Below are 23,940 nucleotides of genomic sequence, written 5' to 3'. Positions count from 1 at the left end.
TGTGGGGCCCTGGACTAGCTGTCTGAAACACCCGTTATGCATACACATTCACGATCTCATGATCAGTGTGTCGTGAAAGCATAACCGAACTGGTATCAAATACATCATCCATTACAGTACCAAATAAAAAGGAGTTACAACAGGTCGCATGACCAAAACTTACATAAGAGCCGCAGTGGCAGGAGATCAACAATGACACAACAGAAATACTTCAGACAAAAGCGTTCGCCCATGGTCCAAGTCATGCCATAACCCTACAGGCAACTGACTGGGAAGACGGTCCTAGCTCGCATAGACATCGTCGACTCCTTCTTCATCTGTAGAACTCCACCATGTCTGGCCAAGTAAATAGCCAGGGACAAAGCCATGAGTACATTATGAATTGTACTCGCAAACCACCTTAGAGAGACATAAAGGATATGCAATTTGGCAGTAGCAAGGATCAGGCACTATTCTAGGGTTACAATGAGCGAGAGATAATTTCTCTCGAGAGTGTGACATCTCTATATCTTTGTTGAAAACTTTTTTGAAAACAAGTTTCTTTTGAAGACTAATAGGTAAGGATGACCCAATTTTCCTTTCCGGCCATCAGAATGACCAAAACAACTTTACGAATTTTTCCACCGTACCTCCCAGGTACATTTCCTCCAGTCCCACTGGTATTTTTCCGTAACTTCCAGGTACATTTCCAAAACCTTTTTGGAAAACACTTTTGTAAAACAAAACTCTTCAGCGTAGATATCATGCCATCCCAACCGTCCTTAACCGTGGACATGGCAATTCGAATAGTTTTCACTCTGCAGAGGTTGTACACTTTCCCCACAAGATCCGGATACTTATCGTGTGGGCATCATCCCTGCATAACAACATATGCCACGACAAGCACCTGATCGTAGTTTTTCGCCTGCTCGCCTTAGCCTAAGACATGCCGCCTAGAGTTGTACCTCCCAACACCAGAGTCTGAGGGGTCGTTTACCTAGGAGTAGCAAATTCCCCAACCAGCTCGATCCCCCGGAATGCCTCGACCAACTGCGGGGCATTATTCAATGGGAGCTCATAGGTTTTACCCCTGCCATCCATACGCAATGGAAAGGCGTCCTCGTTTCATCGGGGAGGCCACGGTCGATAGGTATCCATGATCGGACTACCCCTTACACTTGCAGGACCCAAACTAAGGCGAGACAAACTACTACGCTACGCCCCACCACTTTGGGGTAATGTGGTTGCACTGTCTAATTGGTCAGGTTAAGTACCCAAGGCACCGAAGTTTTCGAAAAACATTTTATATCCACTTTCTTCCAGCAAAATTCACTTTTGCAAAACACTTTTCATTTTGAATCTCCCACTTGGGCAGGGTTACCCCATTCCAAAGGTTTTCGAAAAAACTTCTTTATTCGAAACATTTTTCCAAATACTTTTCCGAAAGGGCTCCCAACCTATAGTCCATCTTCTTCGAAAAATGGCAATAAGAATGACAAGGTGATAAGCACCATATCACTAATAGAAATGTGGTCGATAGGGTACCAATGAGGGCTGCACCCTAAGGGTGGATTAACAACTCCAGGTGGCGCTAACCACCGACATAATAAATAAAAGACATGCACTTTATAAAACCCGTAATAATGCAAGAGAAAGATATATAGGATCAGAGATGCATCAAGAGGTGGCTTGCCTTTGTTTGCTATTTGTCCTGGACTTCATCTTCACGAATCCTCTGCTCTTCCTTCCTCTTTGAAGTCCTCACCATGATCCTCTCCTTTTCCGATAGCGTTCGCATTTCTAACGTCGCAAAATAAAAGGCGAACCATCAACACCTAGAAATAGCATCAACCACATACACTCACTCTAGTAGTAAACCACTCAATCAGAGGTACTAAACAAATCAATTTAATAGCATCTAAGGCAGGATGGTCATCTTATTTATAAAGGGGCTGATTTTACCGCTACTCAAAAAGGCCTTAACATAATAGCTGTCAGCTAAAGGGGCTCTAGCTCACGCCAAGATATAATCCGTACAAGTACTGGTGGTAATGAATCTTGGAAACCACCGTGAAAGGGTCAAGTGCCAAAGTTCATTACAAAATATTTTAAACAAAGACAACCTAGTTTCCCTATGGGTAAAATAAGCACTAGCACAAAATTAACAAGCCACTCCAGAAAAATGCACACAAAATTTTGGTAAAATCACGGAGAGTAAAGGTTCACAAATTCAAACTACTCGAAAGTGGTTTCACTATTTTATGATTTTTAAAATAAAATATATCATTTTTACAATTCCAGAAATGACTTAAGAACCATTTAAATGGTATAAATCTTTCTGTATGTCACAAAAATGCATGCAGCATACCTACGGAAATCTAATAACCTTTAGAGTACAAATGCACAAGAATCACATGCAAATAAATTTTTAAATAACCTAGACAATTTAAACAAGATAGGAACCAAAGCAAACAAATAGCTAGGCTCACCAGTATCGTAGCATCACCAACCAAATCCAAGCACACACCTGGGTAGCTAATGCTATTTGTGATCCAACCCCACCGGTTTGACATTTTTCTCGATTTGTAAAAGAATTTACAAAAATAAAATACTAAAAAGATGCCCTGTTTCAGATATAAATTCACCAGGCCTAATTTACAACTCTAAAAATTATTTTCTTTTGCACAGAAATACCTTAACATTATATCTACTGGTAGACCTTGCATTTGCTTGAAGAGAATGTGTAGTTTTTGAATTAAAAATCAGAGAAGAGCTCTTTGGACAAAATTTAATTTGCTAACCAAACAAAATATAGGAAGATTTTGCATGTGGGACCAGTGCCAAAATAGAGGTATATACTTCTACATCACAACAAAATCAACCTCATGCAAAAAGCATCTTTAATTCTCACACACCAAATAAATTACACAATCAGTAACATTCTAGGGTTTTATTTATCAGCACATTTTTACAACCCCTAATCACATGCATGCAATTGTATCTGGTTAGGAATTCATTCACGAGCAATCAGAAATTTTAATCATCTAAATCAGATCACCGAGGAATAAATGGTGATTTAAAAGCTCAGCAGGATTTACTGGAAGTTTTTGAAAACAGAAATAAAGAGAAAAAGAAACGGGCCGGGGTACTGGGCCTGGCCAGCACTACAAGAAATATGGTGACTAGCGACCCTCCATATTGGTCGCTGAAAGGTCATTGTGCGCCATTTATGACCACAATGTGACCAATAAATGTTGGTCGCCAGTTGAGCGTCACTGACGGAGCACAACGACCTTTTTTCTAAAATGGTCGTAGAGGGTTATGACTAAAATTGATGGTCGTAGAATCTACGACCAAAATTTTGGTCGTTGGAAATCTAAGGTGTCCACGTCAGATCCAACGTGGCAAATCCCACGTGGCAAATCTATGACCAAACCAAATGGTTGTGGATTAAAATCAGCCCAATCCAGTTCTGTCATCAGCATGGGCCAAGCCCAAAATTCCAGCCCATTTATCTATTCTTATTGTGAAATATTCAGTTTATTGGGCCATGCCAAAACGCTTGGCCTTTTTAATTTCTGGGCCAAAGCCATTTTACAATCAATTCCGTCTTGGGCCATTTTACAGTCCATTTTCTTATCAAGCCATGCCTTTTCACAGCCCAATTATTCGGGGTTGTCCAATGATTTTTGGGCCGTGGCGTCTTGACATGTCTTTCCAACAGAATTCACATCACATATCAAAATAACAGTATCTCAGCTTTGTCTCAAAAAAAAAACCAAGTATCTCAGCACTTATCAAATAACAGTGAATTTTCTCAAAGCACATATCAAATAACAAGTAAATTTTCTCAAGCACATATCAAATAACATATTCACAATTCCCCAGAATATACATCTCACAGGTCGATCACTAGCTCCCACAACTGGTCCAACATAGTACTAGTTCCCAAAACTAGGCCAACACCTCTAGAAGTAACGAAATTCTTTCATTTTTTTTACCATAGAACTCCTGTATAAGAGAGAAAGCCACATGTTAGTATTAATATAGTTAATATCTACTAAGAATAAAACAAAACAATAATGTGTTGCTCTTAATCCTGCAGAAGGAGAAGTGGTAGCAATCAAAGCATATAAACATAAAACTACAGCCCACACAAAGCAGCACATCCCGCGGCATTCAGAAAGCAAACTATGCCGAAAGCACACTATGCGGAAAGACAAGCCCAGCTACACTAGACAAGTTAGCATTAGCAGGAAACAATTAGGCAAAGAAAATTGTGATACTTGGACCATATTCAAAACAGCCACAGTTCTGCATGAGTATTCTGTATATTTCTTAACTTCGTTAACTGCAGAATTCCTGTAGATGTGCTCAGCTCATGGATGAAGGAGATAGCAGCAACTGGGTCGAGTCAGCTGGAACTCCTAGCCATGGATGGCTGCAATGCTCCACACGGACACGAATCCTCTTCTTGATGATGCGGTTAACAACCTGATCATTAAAGTACAAGGACAACAATATCAAATCTAAGTAAACAACTCATCATCGTTGAAGGGGCTATTCATGAAACAGAAAGCGGTATTTCAGATTTACTATGCACAAATTTCATTCAAAAAGCATCACCAAGCATCGGAAAACATGCATATATTTTATACATGCATCATATGTCGTACCATGTGCCTAAAAGAAAACTTACCGGATCCATGCATATCCATAGGCAGCACAAGTAGATACCTGACTACGTGAAGATGCGATGGATGGGGCTGCAGTTGAAGATCTGGTCCGCATCATTGTTGACGCTGGGCATTGCAGGTACTCATTTGTGCAAAAGTCAGCCCTGCGGTCCCAAGAGCTAGCCGGAAAGGAACTGTTCAAGAAGTACCATAAGAAATCTTGGGGTCTGTAATGCCATCATGCATCTGAAAAATTTAGAGAACCTCATGATGTAATCAAAATAAGTACTTGAGGACCTGGGCTACTGGCTTGATGTTAGTAATGAAGATCTTAGTAATGAAAACTGTTACAGGTAGTATACGTAAACCAGTAGTAGTAGTACTACTACTAGAGGAAAAGATGATGTATAACATATCTCCATTGAATACAACCGAGAATACAAGAAAAAACCTAATCCATTACATAGGAGATGAATTCAGTAGCCACATACAGTGCATTCCAACCTAATGCATCAACTCCTATAGCTTAACAATCCACCAAAACCAGTAGTAATTATGACAGTATTGTCTTACACATGCATGCAACACACTAGCCAGTAGATATGACAAGCCAGACAAGAAACTACTACCCACCTAATTATCTGTATGCTCATCTTGCAATTTCAGAAAGTAGTTAAATGCATTAGATGGCATGCAAATAACACGAACGACAGTACTTAACTATTAGGACTACTTCCAGCATTACTGAACATAGACCATGGTCACCAACTCAGCAATCATGACTGAACTTTTAACCTTACAATGTAACACACATAGTATAATGAGGAAAAGAATCAGCTGCCCATTATGTACTAGGTTGAGGTAAATCCCTTTGTTCTCGGGAGAAAGCACACTGCAGTTAATTCAATGCTGTGAACGTAGTGTCGTAGCCTGGGTTGACGCACTCCAGAACACAGGTAAGCATCATGTCGCGTTCAGGTCTGCGAATAGACAAAAGCTTGTAAATTAAGCCTTTATTTAACAAACAGTAGGTCTGCATAAACCCAATATTCAAATCGACATCACAATGCCCAATAGTCAAATCAGCTGCTACCCAGATTTAATAGAAGCCATCAGCGCAGGCTTGCAGCCATCATTTTTTCACACCACACGAATGCAACCAATCCCCATGCTAACTTGTTTAGTTTTACTCCCCACCCTCATGTACCAATTTATTTCCAGTGAGCTAAAAAAAGGAGATGTGGACAGTAAATTAGAGGGATTATACTATTCCTAATTAAATCCATGCAGGTCAAAGAGAAGAGGTAATATGGGACAAATATTATTTCAGACTGAGCCTTGTAAACCAAGACAGGGAGCAGCCTTATAAACAGGGTAGGCAGTATTCAACGACAAAAAATGCAATAATTGCAAACAGAAAGTAAAGCATCTTTATACTGCTTCAACATATACACACGAATTATGGCAGCAATACTGCATCTGGCATATAACTGCAAACAAAAATGTAAAGCCAGAATTACACACCATTGGCTACCACAGTAGCTAGACCAATGATTACAAAAACTAGTCAATGTACCTCAAAAGCTGCAGTCTTTAGTTTTGAGTGTTTGCTATCTAAAAATAGAAATAGTTTGATGAAACGTGAATTTAAAATTCGCTAGCAAGTCGTCATCATCTAAAATACCATGTGAAAAGCATTTACAACTTTTTAGATTGTGTCTCATGCAGATTATTTTTATGTTGTACTTTTAGGCATTTACAAGATCAGACAAAACAATAGTGTTGCCAATTTTACCCCAAGTCATGACACCTGTTATATTATTTTAGCATGAAATAGCAGCAAAAATGAAATGGTGCAGTGATGCTTATTCTATTAACCACATCATTTAAGCAATCCTTTAAGGTGCTTAAAATACAACCAAAATGAATAATAAAGTATGCTTTAAAGCCAAGAGGCATTACAAACAGACCAAAGAGTAACAGGACAACTTCTATCAAATCATCTACCACTCAGAAGATCAATTAGGATGCTACATAGCAAATTAATGATCAACAGCAACCCACAACTGCAACAGATTAATGCACACAGCCCAGTAGCCATGAATGCTGAGAAAAATACATCAAACAATTAGCACACATATCATCTCTAGGGATGCAAAAAACAACACCTCGCATAAATGCCACCCATCGTAACTTCAACCGTATATCCAGACTGAATCCTCACTCCTAGACAAAGTATCAGCCTAGATCTCACGCCAACACATCAATCCCTAACAGAATTGGGATACAGACTAGACGGGATGGGAATATTACCATCGAGGCAGTCGCAGTTCTTGGCCTCCACGCGGACGACGTCGAGGACACAGTCAATGAGCTCGGCGCCCTTGGTGTAGGGTCCCTTGGCCCAGTTGCTCCCGGCGCCGAACTGGCCGAAGACGAAGTTGTCGAGGCGCAAGATCTGGCAACCGGTTATCATTTCGGTCCTTCCTGAAATCAAACCGAGAATTAGAACGCGACACGCATCACGGAATCAAAGTGAATCGAAAGCAGTTGCGCGGATCTGGGATTTCCATGAAAACGAATCGCTTGCGTCCTCGTCGGGAGGGAGAGGGATAGGGGTGGACGGCGGTGTACTGAGGGAGAGGCTTAGACTACGGTCTCAAGAGCTGATCGATGGGAGGCGGCGGCGGACGAAATAGAAGAGAAAAGTAGATGGCGGGATTTAGGGTTCGGTCTCGTACCTAGAGGAGACGGCGGTGGTCTGGTGGGCCTCGCCCTCGGAGCCGATACTCGGGAGAGCAAGCAGGGTCGGGTGCAGCCGGATCCGGCGGCAGGGACGCCGGGAAAGGCCGCATCCGGCAGCAAGGAGACCGGGGAATCCAGCGGCAGGGGGCGGAATCGATGGTCTAGGAAGAGAGGGGTGGGGTGGATCCCGTCGCCGCGAGGCCGTGAAGCGACGGGGTGGTCCTCACAATCGAGGAGGCGATGGGTGAAACGGAGGCTGTATCTGGAGGGGAACAGTGCGGCGACGGAGAGCACATCCCGTGGGCGCGGTGGCTGGAGAGAAGATACATGTGGCGGCAGGGAGAGAAGAAGAGTGGGGTGGCGGAGGAATATGCGTAGGGCTTTTTTTGAGCTGGAGACTTGGGAAAATTTTGGTCTTTCCGCTACTGCGATCCCGCCCGTGGTTCTGAAAACTCGGATCTCCCGCTCTTACGTGTCAGCCTCTGTTTTCTTAATGGAGACTTCACGGAAATTTGGCGCACACCTGCCGCTCTAAATTTTGGTTCCCGATCTTCTTTGCCGCGCTGTAGGTTCCTCTGGCTCCATAGATAAACCTCTGTTTTTATGTGTAGGTTTGGGTTCTCACTACAAAAAGTAAATAAAAACACAAACTAAACATTAATAATTAGAAGAAGGAACAAAACAAGTAACTTACCTCCATAAATTTGATTAACAAAATATGCAATATATGCCACAAAAATTATACCATTGTATTCATATTTAAAAGAATTGTTTAATAATATATTTTGTTCATGAAATTAGTAGTCAATTTTTTTTCTCGAAATACGTAATACCCCTATAAATCGGTATGGGGGAGTAAGTAAAAAAAAGCTTAGTGGGTCCCAAAAAATTACACATGAACATGAGACGGAAACAAAACTAAAGAGGTGGATAAAAGCTAAGCAGATGTTAACACATGGACATGACAAGTAGGCGAATTTGTTGAGGTGCTTGGCCAGTAATTTTTAAGCATCACGAATTTGCAGCCATGACCATTTAAATTGGTTGTAGTTGGCTAACGATAAACTCCTAAAGTGTATCAGTTTCTCTATGACCATTTCGTGTAACAAGATCATGACCTTTCTAACAAAAAAGGTCGTGATGATTGAGGGTTTGGACCCTCCCAAATGGCTTACGACCACTTATTGTGAAATGGTCGTAGAGTTATGACTAATATATTTGTGGTCACTCTAAATAGGTCATTAGTTAACACATTTCTTGTAGTGCAGATTCGGCCCGGCAGAGATGCGGTCGCGCGGGAGGCCATCCCGCTTGAATTGCGGGGACGTGGCGGGCCACACAGGCGTGCGGGCCCCGCGTTGACCGCATGCATGCGAAGGACGTCGTCCTCCTCCCGACGTGAGACGCCGGCGGAAAACCCTGACTACTTCTGGCAGCTCTTGTGCTCACCTCCGGTCACAGAAGACGGTTGGGTCAGGCGCGTCGGGCTCGGCGGAAGGAGCGCTTCCGAGTGGAGGTCACGGCGACGGAAACAGAACCGGCCGGAGCGGTGGTCGATGGTGACGGGCGGCTCACCGTGGGACTTCTGGAGATGCAGGGGCGGCGTGGAGACTCAGAAGAGATAGGTACGACACAGCTGGCGTCGCGCGCGAGCAGTTGCTGCCTCCAGGGCGTCAGCACGAACTGTGCCCCGCGTCGACGATGGAGACAGCCGCGATGGACTCAGCACCGGCGACGAAACTGGACGAGGCGGCGCTCTCCTGGAAAGAAAAAGGGCCAGGTTAGGCTCGAGAGAAGAAGGAGATGGTGCAGAGATAGGGAACAGAGAGGGGGTCCGGAGAGAGAGACGGAGGGGAGCAGCGGCCATGTCCGTGACGGGCGGCCGGACGATGAACTCGCTCGGTTCTTCTCCGCCGACGAGGAAAGAGAGGAGCGGGGCTCTTCTGAGAGAAAGGAGAGGTATGTGTGAGAGTGGGAGACGGGATTGGAGGGATTATAAGCACGCGCGAGGCTCGGGAGCGTGCCGACAGCCGGCTGCCCGCGGTGCACCGTGGACATCGCCCATATCAACCACGGGAGAACTCCTCCATGATGATTGGCGAGCTCCGGCGCAAGGGATGCATCTGTACGCGCGTGAGAGGGTTTTGGAGGGGCACAGGAGTCGGGAGCGTGAGAGAAACGCCAGGCGCGGAGACGTCGCGTCCTGCTGCCAGGCGTTCGATGAAATGCCAGCTAAGTGGCGGGGTCGGTGGCTTGCAGAAGGAGGGGAGGGAGCGGTGCTGCGGATGCTTCCGAGGTGGTGGCGTGTAGTGGCCATGGTGTCTAGCGGTGGGAGCGACCAGAGCGAGGTGGTGAGGTAGTCGACGTGGCCGTGGCCACGGCGACGTGCACGGTCACCACAAGTAGGTGTCGAGCGGGTGTCAGCGATGGGGGGTAAGAAGGGGTGGCAAGGGAGTTGTCCAGGAGGGTCAGAGAGGTGCAGGAAACGTCGATGGCATGCTGGAATCGTGGGCTGAGCAACAGAGTGAACGGAGGGAGAGGTTGTCCTCATCTGGGTGACCACGGGTGGGAGGTGACTGAAGGTGCCGGTCTAGGCTGATAGGGGAGAGACAAGAGGGAGGAGTAGGGCGTGAATGGTCATGTAGTCGTGCAGGTACAGGCTGGGTGTGAAGAGAGGGGTTGCTGCTGTGCTGCAAGATCATTCCAAGAATTTGATGTAAAAGGATATGCCTCTCTCTCTCTCCTTCTTTCCAAGAGCAAACAGACAATGATGCATTGTAGCAGCGACCAGGTTGGACAAGAGAGAAGGGTAGGGCTGCTGGAGGGGTGAGTGTGCCTTGGCTTGGTGGTGATCAATAAAATAGAAAGAGAGAGGGATGGAAGAGAATGGCACACTCATGCATGCAACAAATGGCATGGCCGGCTCACATTTGCCAAAGTGGTCAAATGACCAAGAATATCAATCAAGGTATGATACTGGTGGTGGTGGAGTGGCTTAACCAAAATAGGGAGGGAGAGAGAAAGAAATGGAGTGCACATATGCCAAGGATGGCTTGGCCGGCTCTATTTTTCTCCTGACGTGCCATGCATAGAAGAACAAGGTGACGTGGGCATTACCCTTCGGGTAACCGACATTGCCCTACCCTATACGATATAGCTGGAGGCCCATGAAGGTATTCGATGACAAGACGGGCCACTTGGATGGCGAAGCGGAAGATTCCTTGACAGGCAAGGCAAGGAAGGAGCCGAACAAGGAAGGTTTAGAGATAGAACTACTGTAAACCTAGTCGTACTCGGTTAGATCTCTTGAGACCTGGCCTCCTATATAAGGGCCAGGAGAGGGGCTGCCGAGGGACACGATCAATCTTAGCAATCTTAGCCACCAGAAGTTTAGAGCTAGGTCGCTGCATCACTTAGCCTCTCGACGAGATCTTAGCTGAACCCTTCGGCACCCCATTGTAACCCAATATTCTCATAATCAAGATCGGACGAGCGAGGACATAAGGGTTTTACTCATCGAGGGCCCCGAACCTCGGGTAAATCGCTCTCCCCGCTTGTCTGTGAACCGATGTCTCGTGTCAGCTTACAGGATTCCATCAACCCTAAGCCCCTATCGGAGGGCATTGCCGAGGAGTACCCTCGACAATTGGCGCCGTCTGTGGGAACCCTATCGGCACAAGGCAGGTCATCGGCAGTACCAGTTACATCTGCGGCGTTCTTACTCGAGTCACCGACGCCATCAGATCCGAAAGACTCGATCCGCTGCGGATCCTTTGAGTTCGTACCACATCCCGAGGCGCCGCACCCGATCCCTGCAGAATCGTGCGGCGGCATGAACACAACTTTTGGTAGTGTCCACTTCATCATCGACTCCGGAGGCTTCCTTCGCCTCCCTAGGACAAGTGCATCTGGCCCGAGGACCTCAGTTTCGGCAGGTGTCACTCCGGCAACAACCCTGGAAGTTCCATCCAGAAACATGCAAGAAGGCAACCGAGGAAGTTTCGACGTCACAACGGGGCGAAGGAAAAGACGAAGGGACTCGCGCCGTGAAGAGGAAGAACGTACAGCAACTCGCCCTCATCAGTTCGAACTAGGATGCCAGGACACGCAACCGATCCAGGGCCGCACTCGCTCACCGTATCTATCGGCTACGGAGCAGCTCGAGGCACCATGTTACCTTCACTCTTACATCGATCCGAAGGATGGTCGAGAGAAATCCAGTCACCTGCTAAGGGGCTGCCGACACTTCCTGGAGATTCGGCAGTTCTGTGACGACCTCAGAGCCGAAGCCATGTCAAGGGTTCACACAATGGAGAGAAGGGCAGGATCTTACAGTTATCCGCCAGAACCGTATGTACCAGAGCCATACGAGCCAGCAGAAGGAGACAAGTATGTACCGACTGAGGTGTTCTCGGAGCCATGTGGGCAGGTCAACAAGATCCATAAAACCAGCTTTTCAAAGAGAGAAATCAAAAAATTCTCACGAGAAGTGAAATATGTGGAAGTCGCTATGGTTGATACACCCGAATTCATCGATCGGTCGATCGGAGCATCTCCTTCAGCAGGGGCGGATCACCCGAAGGCCGTTCCTAGGCCAGGTCATGCAGCCCTCGGTCCTCGAGGCGCAGATCGGAGGGTACAATATGAGCAAAGTATTCATGGACGGAGGAAGTGGTTTGAACCTGTTATTCGCCGACACGATGAAAGCAATGGGTTTAACAGTCGACATGCTAAGAGAGTCCGATACAGGATTCCATGGCATTATACCGACTCGACCCGCTTATTCTCTAGGTAAAACATCACTCGGATGTAGTTTTTGGCACGCCTGGCAATTTCAGGAAGGAAAAAATCGAGTTTGAAGTAGTTGACTGGGAATCTCAGTACCATGCCATCCTCGGCAGGCCTGCCTTCGCCAAATTTATGGCCGTACCTCATTATGCGTACCTGAAACTGAAGATTCCTGGCAACAATGGGACACCAATAACCGTTCATGGAAGCTTTACCCGTTCAGACAACTGCGATAGAGAATTCCAAAAGATCGCCTCAAGGTTCAGAGCCAAGGAAGAACTCAACGCTGTCGACGCCGTCACGGATCATACGCAGCCTCCAGCCGACAATCGAAACGTAAGGGCCGACGAATTTGACGCTGCGAAGGAAGCAAAGAAGCTGCAGGTGCACCCCACTGACCCGAAGAAGACGGTCAATACGTCGGCAGACCTTACTGATGCATAGGAAGGCGCGCTCATCGAGTTCCTCCGTGAGCGCTGGGAGATATTTGCATGGGAACCATCCGACATGCCAGGTATCCCCAGGGAACTCGCTGAGCACGCCCTCAATGTTGACCCAACAGCCAAACCAATACAACAGTTGATGCGCCGATTTTCCGAGCCGAAGAGACAAGCAAATGGCGAAGAAGTTAGTCGACTCCGCAAGGCAGGATTCATTCGAGAGCTTAAGGAAGCTGAGTGGGTGGCTAATCCTGTTATGGTACCGAAAAAGACACAACCGCTCTCCGGATGTGTATCGATTACACCAGCCTTAATAAGAACTGCCCAAAAGACCACTTCCCGCTGCCTCGTATAGACCAGATAGTCGACTCCACAGCTGGATGCGACCGCCTCTCCTTCCTTGATGCATACTCCGGGTATAACCAGATCAAGCTCAAGAAAGAAGACCAGGAGTTAACTGCGTTCATCACCCCACACGGCGTTTTCTGCTACAACGTCATGACCTTCGGGTTGAAGAATGCAGGGGCAACTTACCAACGGTGCATGCAAGCTTGCCTTGGAGAACAGATCGGGAGGAACATCGAAGTCTACATCGATGATATTGTGGTAAAAACGAAGCACGCCACCACTCTCATCGACGATTTGCGGGAAACCTTCGACAACCTAGACAAGTACAAAATCAAGCTGAACCCGAAGAAATGCTTCTTCGGGGTGCCAGGGGGACAATTAATCGGCTACTTCATCTCAGCTAGAGGAATAGAAGCTAACCTTTGAAGATCAAAGCTATTCTCGACATGGAGCCGCCAAAGAATCTGCACCAAGTGCAGCAGTTGGCAGGACGATTGGCAGCACTTAGCAGATTCATCGCCAAACTAGGGGAAAAAGCTTTGCCCTTCTACAACTTGATGAAAAAGTCAGAAAAAATCGAGTGGACGAATGAGGCGCAGGAGTCTTTCGACAATCTGAAGAGAATCTTATTGACATCCCCAGTCCTCGTAACCCCCCGCGAGAAAGAAACTCTGCTTATGTACATAGCTGCAACGGCCCAAGTCTTTAGCAGCGTTTTGGTCGTCGAACGAGAAGAAGCAGGGAGAGTTCACGGTGTGCAGAGGCCTGTTTACTACCTCAGTGAAGTGCTCACACCTGCAGCGGAGGTACCCCCATCATCGAAGCCGGCATACGCAGATGTGGAGGTCAGCTCGCAAGCTACGGCACTATTTCACAGAGCACCCGATTATCGTCGTAAGCGAAGCACCATTGAAGAACATAATGACTAACCCAGAGGCCACGGGTCGAGTGTCTCAATAGGCCATCGAAATAGCACCACACGACATAACTTACGTTAATCAAACGGCGATAAAATCCCAAATCCTCCTAGATTACGTGGCAGATTGGATCCAATCACAGACACCAGCAGCACCCGACATGTCGGGGTCATGGACAATGTACTTCGACGGGTCGAAACAGAGCACAGGCGCAGGAGCAGGGGTGGTACTAATATCACCACAAGGAGATAAGATGAAGTACATACTACGTATGAATTTCTCCCTGCCAACAAATAACGAGGCAGAGTACGAGGCGCTGTTGCACGGAATGAAGATGGCAAAGGCATGTGGGGCAACTCGCCTGGAAATTTATGGAGACTCAAACCTGGTAGTACAACAGTCGATGAACCTATGTGACGCGGTCAGTAACAACATGATCGCCTACCGACAGTTGTACCAAAATATGGAAGCCAAATTTGAAGGGTGCGAACTTAAACATATCGGCAGAGCCAGCAATGAGGAAGCCGACTCTCTGGCAAACATCGGGTCCACGTGCTCCCCCATTCCAGACGGAGTGTTCTACGAAGTGATCGCTCAGCGATCGATAAAAGAGAAAGCGTCGGCACCTCCAAAGCCGTCGGCTGACGAATCGGAGGCGAGTCCGCAAGAAATTGCCGAAGAAACTCCACCTCCACTTGCGGAACAGGTCCTCCTCCATGAGCCACTATGGACCAAACCATTCCTAACGTACCTAACAAAGCAGGAGTTGCCGGAGGATCCAGTAGAAGCAAGACGAATCGTCAGGCGCTCAAAAGCCTTCACTGTGGTGAATGGTGAAATCTACAAGCGCAGCATTTCTGGTATTTTCCAAAGGTGTATTGCCATTGACGATGGAAAAGCACTGTTGCGCGAGATACACGAAGGAAGTTACGGACACCACGCGGGAAGCAGGGCCCTTGTGGCGAAAGCCTTTAGAGCAGGATTTTACTGGCCAATGGCGGCATCGGATGCTCGAGATCGGGTCATGAAGTGCGACCCCTGCCAGCGCTTCTCACCAAAACCGCACGCCCATGCGACAGATCTGATGACAATACCTCTGGCGTGGCCCTTTGCTCAATGGGGACTCGACCAAGTTGGACCACTGCCAAGGTCATCGCCCGGAGGACACACGTACCTACTGGTCGCATTCGACAAATTCACCAAGTGGATCGAGGCGAGCACTGTACGAAACCAGAAAGCCGAAACAGCAGTTCAGTTCTTCAGGGGAATAACCTGTCGATTTGGTATGCCTCACAGTATCGTCACAGACAACGGATCTAACTTTGACTCCAAAGAGTTTCGAAAATTTTGTGATGACGGAGGAATCTTAACTGAAATTTGCATAAGTGGCCCACCGACAGACCAACGGCCAGGTGGAAAGGATCAATGGTGTAATAGGGGATGGCCTCAAGAAACGCCTTACGGGTGCAGCTGGAGCTTGGGTCGAGGAGTTACCATCTGTACTTTGGAGTTTGCGTACCACACCTAACAGGTCGACTCAATATACCCCTTTCTTCTTGGTACATGGAGCCGAAGCAGTTCTGCCAGCCGACGTTCGGTTCGAAGCTCCTCGAGCAACAACATACACAGAATCCTCTTCCAACATCGAGCTGCAGAATGCTATGGATCTCCTCGACGAAGCTCGAGATATTGCTTTGGCAAGAACGAAGGTATACCAGCAGGCGTTGAGAAATTATCATAGCCGACGAATACGCAGTCGAAGCTTTAATGTTGGAGATATGGTACTGCGGCTGAAGCAAGAAAGGCCCTTGAAACTCGAGTCTCCATGGGAAGGACCATATATCGTCACTGAAGTGATACCAGGAGGAGCATATCGGCTCAAAAACCCAACTTCGGGAAAAGACGTTGGGAATCCATGGAACATCGCACAGTTGCGACGGTTCTATACATAGGATACAATTATTTTTATTTACTCGACAGCCCTTAAGGTCGCTTTTGCATTATGAATAAAATTCTAATCAGATTTTCCACCTTTTTTCTTGATCCATGCCGTCATCCGAATAAATCGTTCGGGGCCCCTATCGTTGGCTCTTACTCCCATCGGGAGCGCTGGCCAAAAACATGCTTGCACAGTGTCGTTAATTAAATACTCTAAGTGAGAGCTAAGGTTAATGACACACAAAACAACCAATCCAAGCCTCGAGAAAATACGCGAGTGCTGCAGTCGATGGTTATACTATCCTAAAATGAGGCTCAAACCGGTGCACCGTGTGACGAACCCAAGCATCTAATTCCCTCGATTAAGTCGACGGGTATCGCTCCTACAAAACTTACTTATCGACTTCGCAATAAAATTGCAAATTACAACAAAGTCGTCGGGAGAGCAGGTTGAATTGATCACTCAGCCGCCCTTGACAATAAATTATCAATCGAATTAACAAATTCACCAGGATTACATGATGTGCAACGCACACGTTGAATCTACATAAAACAATCTTGTGCAGGTACAAAAGTTATTACATTCACGACGGGGCTCCTTGGTTTCCTTGGGCTCTCAGATCTCTCTCAATACCTGTCTCCATCCGCGAGATGATGGTATATGCAGGACCTATAGCGATATCATAATATTGACCTAAACTTCTCTCGATGTTCGCTATGGCCTTCAAGTCTAAATATGGATGACATGCCAATACTGAAGCAAAGGCGAGTTCAGCGCCAGCCAGGAGTTCTTTTCACACCAGCAGTCGAATCCTCTCCGAAGATTTGAATCGGGTGAACAAAGCAGACAGAGTTTCGGGTGCTTGATCCAGAGGGAACAAAGTCTTCCAAACCATCGTGAGATGAGCGTGGAATTTATCAAAGTAGTAGTGCACCTTCTCTGCCCGATGCTCGAACTTCGCCACGATAACAGCCTTCGGACGATGCAACCATAAATCGTGTTTCGGGTGAGCAACGTCAGTCATCGCCTCAACCTTTTCATGGATCTTCTTGTTCTCCTCAGATTTATCTGAAGATACGACTGAAAAGGAACAAATATCAGTTAAGGGAACATCCAGGCTCCGTCAGAAATCAAAAGAAGGGTTGGCACTTACAGCCCAAACTTTTGGTAGCAACATGAAGACGATTGAGTGCATGTTGTTCAATGGCAGTCGCTATCTCACTCTTCTTCTTCAACAACGCTGCCATCGCGTGAAGGGAGGTAATATCTTTATTCAGACGAGACACTTTGTCGCGTAAAAGAACGAACAAGGCCAGATTCATCACTAGCCGAAGAATTTGAAAAAGGTTCGACGCGGGAGGAAGATGAAGGAATCTGCAGTACAACTTTCAGATCAGAATAGCACTAACATAAATCTCCCATCGAGAGCACTGGAGTGTATGTGTTACATTCAAAAGATTGTTCGAACTGACTACAGAGCCAAAATAAAACAGGATCAAGCCAAATTGCATCAGGTCTTAATTACAATTAATAAATCAAGCATTCAAGGAAGTGCCGATGATGAGCCAGGGGCAGCTTCAGATGCAGACTTGGACTGGGCTTCATCAACCAATTTGAGGAGCTGATTAGCACATGCCACCGCCGATCGTTTGAAGGGTTCAAGGTCAACTAGGCGATTGTCGTCGTCCACAGGCAATGCCTTGGACAACTTCTCTAAGTCAGACCCCATCCCATGGCCCATCAGCAGCTGGAAAGTAAGAACCGCCCCAAACAAGCGGTTACGGCGTTTCAATACCTCCACAGGCTCAGAAGAGTCGACGAGGAAAGCATCCGCCATCTCGCCGAGAGTCTTGTCCTGCTTCACCTTTGGGAAAATCATCGAGTATAGCCTCAACAATGCTCCTTTAGTTTTCTGCAGAAGCCCAAGAACTTGGATGTTGGACTCAGCGGCGAGAGAAAGGGCGTCAGATGTAGAGTCCTCCCGAAGCATGCGCGCCCGAGTAATGGTTATATCGGCAGCCTCTAAAAGAGGACAGATCAGTAACCCAAAAGGAAATACTACAAAATGAGCTATGTGCCAAGAACTTTACCCAATAAATTCGTGATGGACTCACGAAGGACGCCTTCCTTCTCGTCGGCTGCGGCTGCAGCTTTGCGCTTGGCATCTTGTTCGTCCTTCATCTGTCGCTTCAGCTTCTTCAACTCCTCCTTCAGCAAGACATTTTCGTTTTTGGCATCGGTGGCAAGCCTGTTGGCCTCCAGCACCTGATCAGCCGAAGTTTTGACGTTCTTCCGAAGCTGAGTGTTTTCAGACTCCAGTCGAGTGAACTGCTCGGCAAAGTCTACCACCGCTTCAACTGTGGCATAAATCGGCTACAACAAAGAAAACCAAGAAGATTCAGTTGAATGAAAAAAGCTTTGCGAGGCAAGAAAGAAATCAAGACAAGTAAAACACTTACGTGATCGCGGGCAACCGATGAGGTGGGAACGTCGCCAGAAGGAATAACCTTCGACATTGGAATCTTCTCTACAGCCGTTCGCGAGGGTAGCGTCGACTTGGCGGGAGAGGGATTCGGCTCCTTAGCTGATACCGTCCTCCCGAAGGATAATTTGGTCCTCTTTGCGAGAGGAACATCATCATCATCATCAAAGCTACTTAAGAAGAGTGCACAATTAGCATGCAAAACAACAGAGAATAAGTCGAAGAAGGGGTATAGATGCTCACAGGTCCAGGTCATCTTCGGCAGCAAAAAAGCCTGTCGAACGTTTCTTGGCAGGAGAAGGCGAAGCAGTTCCAACGGCATCATTATCTTGTCCGCTAGGATTTGATTCAGTCGTTGTAATAAAATCATCGTTTACCTGCTTACGTCGCCTGCTCCTGATGAAGGCATCATCCTCGGCAGCCTCTTCCTCTTGGACATCACTGTCCTCAAGGACATGCTGGACGTCCTCGGTCTCCTCGGAGTCGTCATCGTCATCCTCTGGCTCCACACCGCTTTCAGGCGTAGGAGGATAGCATTGAGCAACGGCGGGGGCCTGTCGGAAGAAGAAAGTTTGTGAAGCACAACGAAGAAAGAAACAACAACAGCAAGCAAGAAACAACAAGAATTACCTCAGTCGGAAGATGGTGTAGATCATAAGGGGGACGAGCCGATGTCAAGCCAATAGTGTCCTTCATACTGAGGCATGTCAAACGGCGGACTTCATCTCGAAGTTCATCGGCCGACAGGTCGACAGAGCTGACCCTGGACTTGTCACCGTTGCCAGTATAAAGCCACAATTGGTGTGGTCGAGACATCAGCGGCTGCACTCGACGTTGTAGGAACACTGAGACTACCTCAGTGCCGCACATCGTCAAGCCTCCCGTATTCTTCAGGACGACCTGGTCGAACAACCTGTCAGCTATCGCTCTCTCTTCAGGAGAAAGGGCGTTTCGCCAGGACTTCTTCGGCTGAGCTATCAGTTTATCTTCAATAGGAGGGAGATTCAAGCGCCGCCCGGGCACCAAAGGGTCTCGCAGATAAAACCATTTGTTGCGCCAGCCTTGGACGGATTCCTTCATCGGGTAGTCGAAATAGTCGACTTCCTTCCTGACAACAAAGCCAACGCCACCTACGACGGGGGGGCCATTGCTGTCGTTGTGACGCTTAACATAGAAGATCTTCCTCCAAAGACCCCAGTGGGGGTCAATGCCAAGGAAGGCTTCACAGACAGTGATAAAGATAGAAAGGTGGAGAATGGAGTTAGGAGTCAGCTGCCAGAGCTGAATCCCGTAGAAGAAAAGAAGGGAACCGAGAAACTCGTGGGCAGGAAGAGAGAGACCACGGAATAAGAAAGCAGTGAACATAACGGTAAAGCCCTTCGGAGGCCTTGGGCGAGAAACGGCACCTGGAAGACGGATGTCATCCTTAGATGAGGAAATAAGGCCGAGGGCTCGCAGCTTGTTCACATCACGATTGGAAATGGCGGAGGCGCTCCAGTCGCGGCTGACTTTGGCCGCATCTGAGGCGCTGGCGCCCTTCTTCTTGCCCATGGCGCGTGAAGCTCTTGAGGGAAGAACAGAGGTGACATGAAAGGACGGGCGAGAAGATGAGCAGTGGGAGGCGTAAAAAGTAAAAGCAAGAAGGCCCTCTATTTATGCCGTAAAAATTGATGCAAGATCGTGGCCATAACTTCACAGGCATCGTGGGAGGTGGATCAGATCTAGCTGTACACGTGGCGTCTAAGAGAAGAACGGATCCGGCGGCCCATTATTCCCACAACGCGCGAAAATCGAGGAGACGCCTCGGTCGGTGCGCGTGCGCTGGTCACTCCCTAAAAACTGCCTGCGCAGAACTAGGGTGGGCCCGTCAGGTCAAGTCTTGTCAGTCACACCATAGCAGCGATACGTCATCGATGACGTCATGAAGACTGTCGTGAGCAGTCGGAGGAAAATGAAGAATCATCGGATGCTCAGGCTTGAGCCTGCACCCGGTCACAAACGCCCGTGTCCAGACTCGGGGGTTACTCCCATCGGGAGCGCTTGAAGCGCACCCGATAAAATGAGAATTCGAAGATATTCCTGTGAAGAACTTGAGTCTACGCACGGATTGCAAGCATCCGTACCTAGACTCGGGGGCTACTCCCATCGGGAGCGCGGGATGCGCACCCGACAGAACTTTTTTGCACTCCAGGATCATGCCCGGGGACTTGATTCTGCGTAGGGTGACGTTGTTTTGCCATCGGCGATTAACCAGCAAAAGTTAGGCACGTTACTTATTATCCCATAAGCGTTGAAAACTTATCGAAGAAAACAACCCTTGGTACAAATGTATCGGATGACCCATGAAGACTTGCAACAAAACTTCGGCAGAGGAAAACGTTCGAGTGGCACAACTTGAGTCTACGCACGGATTGCAAGCATCCGTACCTAGACTCGGGGGCTACTCCCATCGGGAGCGCTTGACGCGCACCCGATAGAAGAAGATGATGCTGATACAAGATGGACAAAAACAATCAAGGAAAAGAACATTAGGTGGAGGCATGCTTTAGTCTCTACCCGAACTATCTTCGGCTAGACACTCGGGGGCTACTGACGTGGGCATTACCCTTCGGGTAACCGACATTGCCCTACCCTATACGATATAGCTGGAGGCCCATGAAGGTATTCGATGACAAGACGGGCCACTTGGATGGCGAAGCGGAAGATTCCTTGACATGCAAGGCAAGGAAGGAGCCGAACAAGGAAGGTTTAGAGATAGAACTACTGTAAACCTAGTCGTACTCGGTTAGATCTCTTGAGACCTGGCCTCCTATATAAGGGCCAGGAGAGGGGCTGCCGAGGGACACGATCAATCTTAACAATCTTAGCCACCAGAAGTTTAGAGCTAGGTCGCTGCAGCACTTAGCCTCTCGACGAGATCTTAGCCGAACCCTTCGGCACCCCATTGTAACCCAATATTCTCATAATCAAGATCAGAAAGGCAGGACGTAAGGGTTTTACCTCATCGAGGGCCCCGAACCTGGGTAAATCGCTCTCCCCGCTTGTCTGTGAACCGATGTCTCGTGTGAGCTTACAGGATTCCATCAACCCTAAGCCCCTATCGGAGGGCATTGCCGAGGAGTACCCTCGACACAAGGGTAAGGCCCAAATGGCAATGCATGAAAGATGGAGGATGGTGTAAAAGATGATTAACTCACTCAATGAGGTTGAGACACAATTAAATGATTTTCCAAAGATAGGGATGGAAATAAATCATTAAGAGGATCAATTAAGCAATTTGGGCAAACTAAAGTTTGGGGAAAATGTAGGTTGATAGATATCGAAAAGAAGTGAATTTGATGAACATGAGTTGTCAAAGAGTTGCATCTAACAAAGAATTCATTTGGTATGTAATTGAATCTCCTCAAATGTTTATGGACAATTGGAAAGAAAACAATTGACGTGAAATTTGAAAATATAGAGAGAAGCTAGGTAGAAAATAGGACTTCAAAAAGGGCTCTACCCGCTTTATTAAACAAGGTAGATTTTCTCAATTTTAAAAAGTAAGAGAAAAGCAAGAAATGTTATGAGTACCCTAATCATGCATTTTGTCAAATAGAAATAAAATAAAACAGAATAATGATATAGAAATCATTCTTTAGTGGAAATGAGATGATAAACATACCAATCTCATTCCCTTGTTTTATTTGAAGGAATAATTTGAAAAGTTTTAATAAAACTAGAGGTAGTTTTGTGGTCAAGAATAGAGAAGAAAATAAATAGGGTTTTGGAAAAATTTATTAAAAGAAAGTAACAATAAATTTGGAAAATATGATCTCAAGGGTAGATGATTACTACATATTGTAGCTACCATTCCCACTCTGGGTTTTGTGAAGATTTAACTTGAATTAAATGAAAACAAAAGAACAGAGTGGGAAAAAGGATCTAGAGCTAAAACATCGGATAGGGGATAAGATCAAGTTGAATAAATAGTTTGGAAAGGTAGCATGGGACATGCAAGACGTGGAAGTTGTAGATGGAGTTGCATAGATGAAATCCATGCCCTGAGTTCATCAATAACAGTTGTGGGTGCTTGGAAATCAACTGCCAAAGTTTGAATATTTTAACACTGCCAAAACAGATATCTGACCTTGCCTCAAACCCATCAAGGATAAGTTGGTAGATGGGTGATCTGGTCCAGGGCATTGGTAGGGGTGGGAAGTGCTCAAGACAAGGTAGGTTGAGGGCCAAGTGCATTGCATTCGATGGCAAGTGGTAGCTTAATCCGGAGGCTCCAAAATGGAACCTGATAACAGTTCTAGGACTTAGTCAAATTTTGGAGTTGTGGAAAGGTTGATATGAAGGGTACAAAAGAATGATAATAAGGAGTACATGATCTTCCCAACTAGAATAAAGGATAGTGGTGAGCTAAGTGCATCACCAGGAGGATTTCAAGGTAGGTGCATTCATGGTTCCACAAATGGAAGGATTTTAGCTAGGGGGTTGCTAGATGGTTTTACTCCTGGAAGGGTTATGCTGTGAGGTAACTCAAGACACATATATCTGAACCAAAAGATCAAGCCAATACATCTACAAGAAGACCAAAGCAATTCATAATCACATTAAGGCAATTCATCTGCAAGCAGATCAAGGCAATTCATCTTAATTAGCATTTAGAAAAAGTTTTTGTTCCCCCTGATTTTTGCACATTGGACAACTAAACAAGGTTGCAAAAGTTGGGGTGTTACAAATCCTTCCACCCTTAAAATAATCTCGTCCCGAGATTACTAAGCGTAGTACTAGAGAAGTTGTTAGTAGTCGAATTAAGTTAGACTCCATCCTCTGGTAGACGTGTCATTGTCGGAAAGTCACAACTTCAACTTGTGAGAGATACGGTAGATTTCCGTCGAGGAGAAACTTCGCGAAGAGGTTGACTTCTCCATGTAGCTGTTAGCTTTGCAGCTTCCTAACAGTGCTAGAGGGTCCTCGATTCTTGGACAGTTAGAGCATCCTAACTGTGCTTTCGAAGGGTCAAAAGTTTTTGGGTTAGTGATACGTCTCAAACGTATCCATAATTTCTTATGTTCCATGCTACTTTTATGATGATACTCACATGTTTTATACACACTTTATGTCATTATTATGCATTTTCCGGCACTAACCTATTGACGAGATGCCGAAGAGCCGATTCTGCTGTTTTCTGCTGTTTTTGGTTTCAGAAATCCTACAAAGGAAATATTCTCGGAATTGGACGAAATCAACGCCCAGGGTCTTATATTTCCACGAAGCTTCCAGAAGACCGAAGAGGATACGAGGTGGGGCGACGAGGCGCCGACACCGCAGGGCCGCGCGTCCTGGGTGGGGCCCGCGCCGCCCTATGTTGTGGGGCCCCCGCGCCGCCTCCAACCCTACCCTTCTGCCTACTTAAAGCCTTCGTCGTGAAACCCCCTGTACCGAGAGCCACGATACGGAAAACCTTCCAGAGACGCAGCCGCCGCGAATCCCATCTCGGGGGATTCAGGAGATCGCCTCCGGCACCCTGCCAGAGAGGGGAATCATCTCCCGGAGGACTCTTCATCGCCATGATCGCCTCCGGATTGAAGTGTGAGTAGTTCACCCTTGGACTATGGGTCCATAGCAGTAGCTA

At 46.8% G+C, this 23,940-nt stretch overlaps 1 protein-coding gene across 1 annotated transcript; it reads right to left on the bottom strand.

Annotated features, from left to right (window-relative positions):
• Positions 1 to 3,838: 3,838 nt before the first annotated feature.
• LOC124695938 lies at positions 3,839 to 17,669 on the bottom strand. Its single transcript, XM_047228739.1, has 6 exons — positions 17,628 to 17,669; positions 9,085 to 9,160; positions 7,397 to 7,867; positions 6,969 to 7,142; positions 4,717 to 5,635; positions 3,839 to 4,473 (listed from the first exon to the last, which is right to left on the bottom strand). The coding sequence occupies exons 1-5, from the start codon at positions 17,667 to 17,669 to the stop codon at positions 5,619 to 5,621; spliced, it is 780 nt and encodes a 259-aa protein (XP_047084695.1). The 3' UTR covers positions 3,839 to 4,473; positions 4,717 to 5,618.
• Between the last annotated feature and the right edge of the window lie 6,271 nt (positions 17,670 to 23,940).

Source organism: Lolium rigidum, chromosome 3 (genome assembly GCF_022539505.1).
Source record: "Lolium rigidum isolate FL_2022 chromosome 3, APGP_CSIRO_Lrig_0.1, whole genome shotgun sequence".
NCBI lineage: Eukaryota > Viridiplantae > Streptophyta > Magnoliopsida > Poales > Poaceae > Lolium > Lolium rigidum.
The sequence above is the reverse complement of the archived record's forward strand: the minus strand, read 5'-3'. Positions and strand labels throughout refer to the sequence as shown.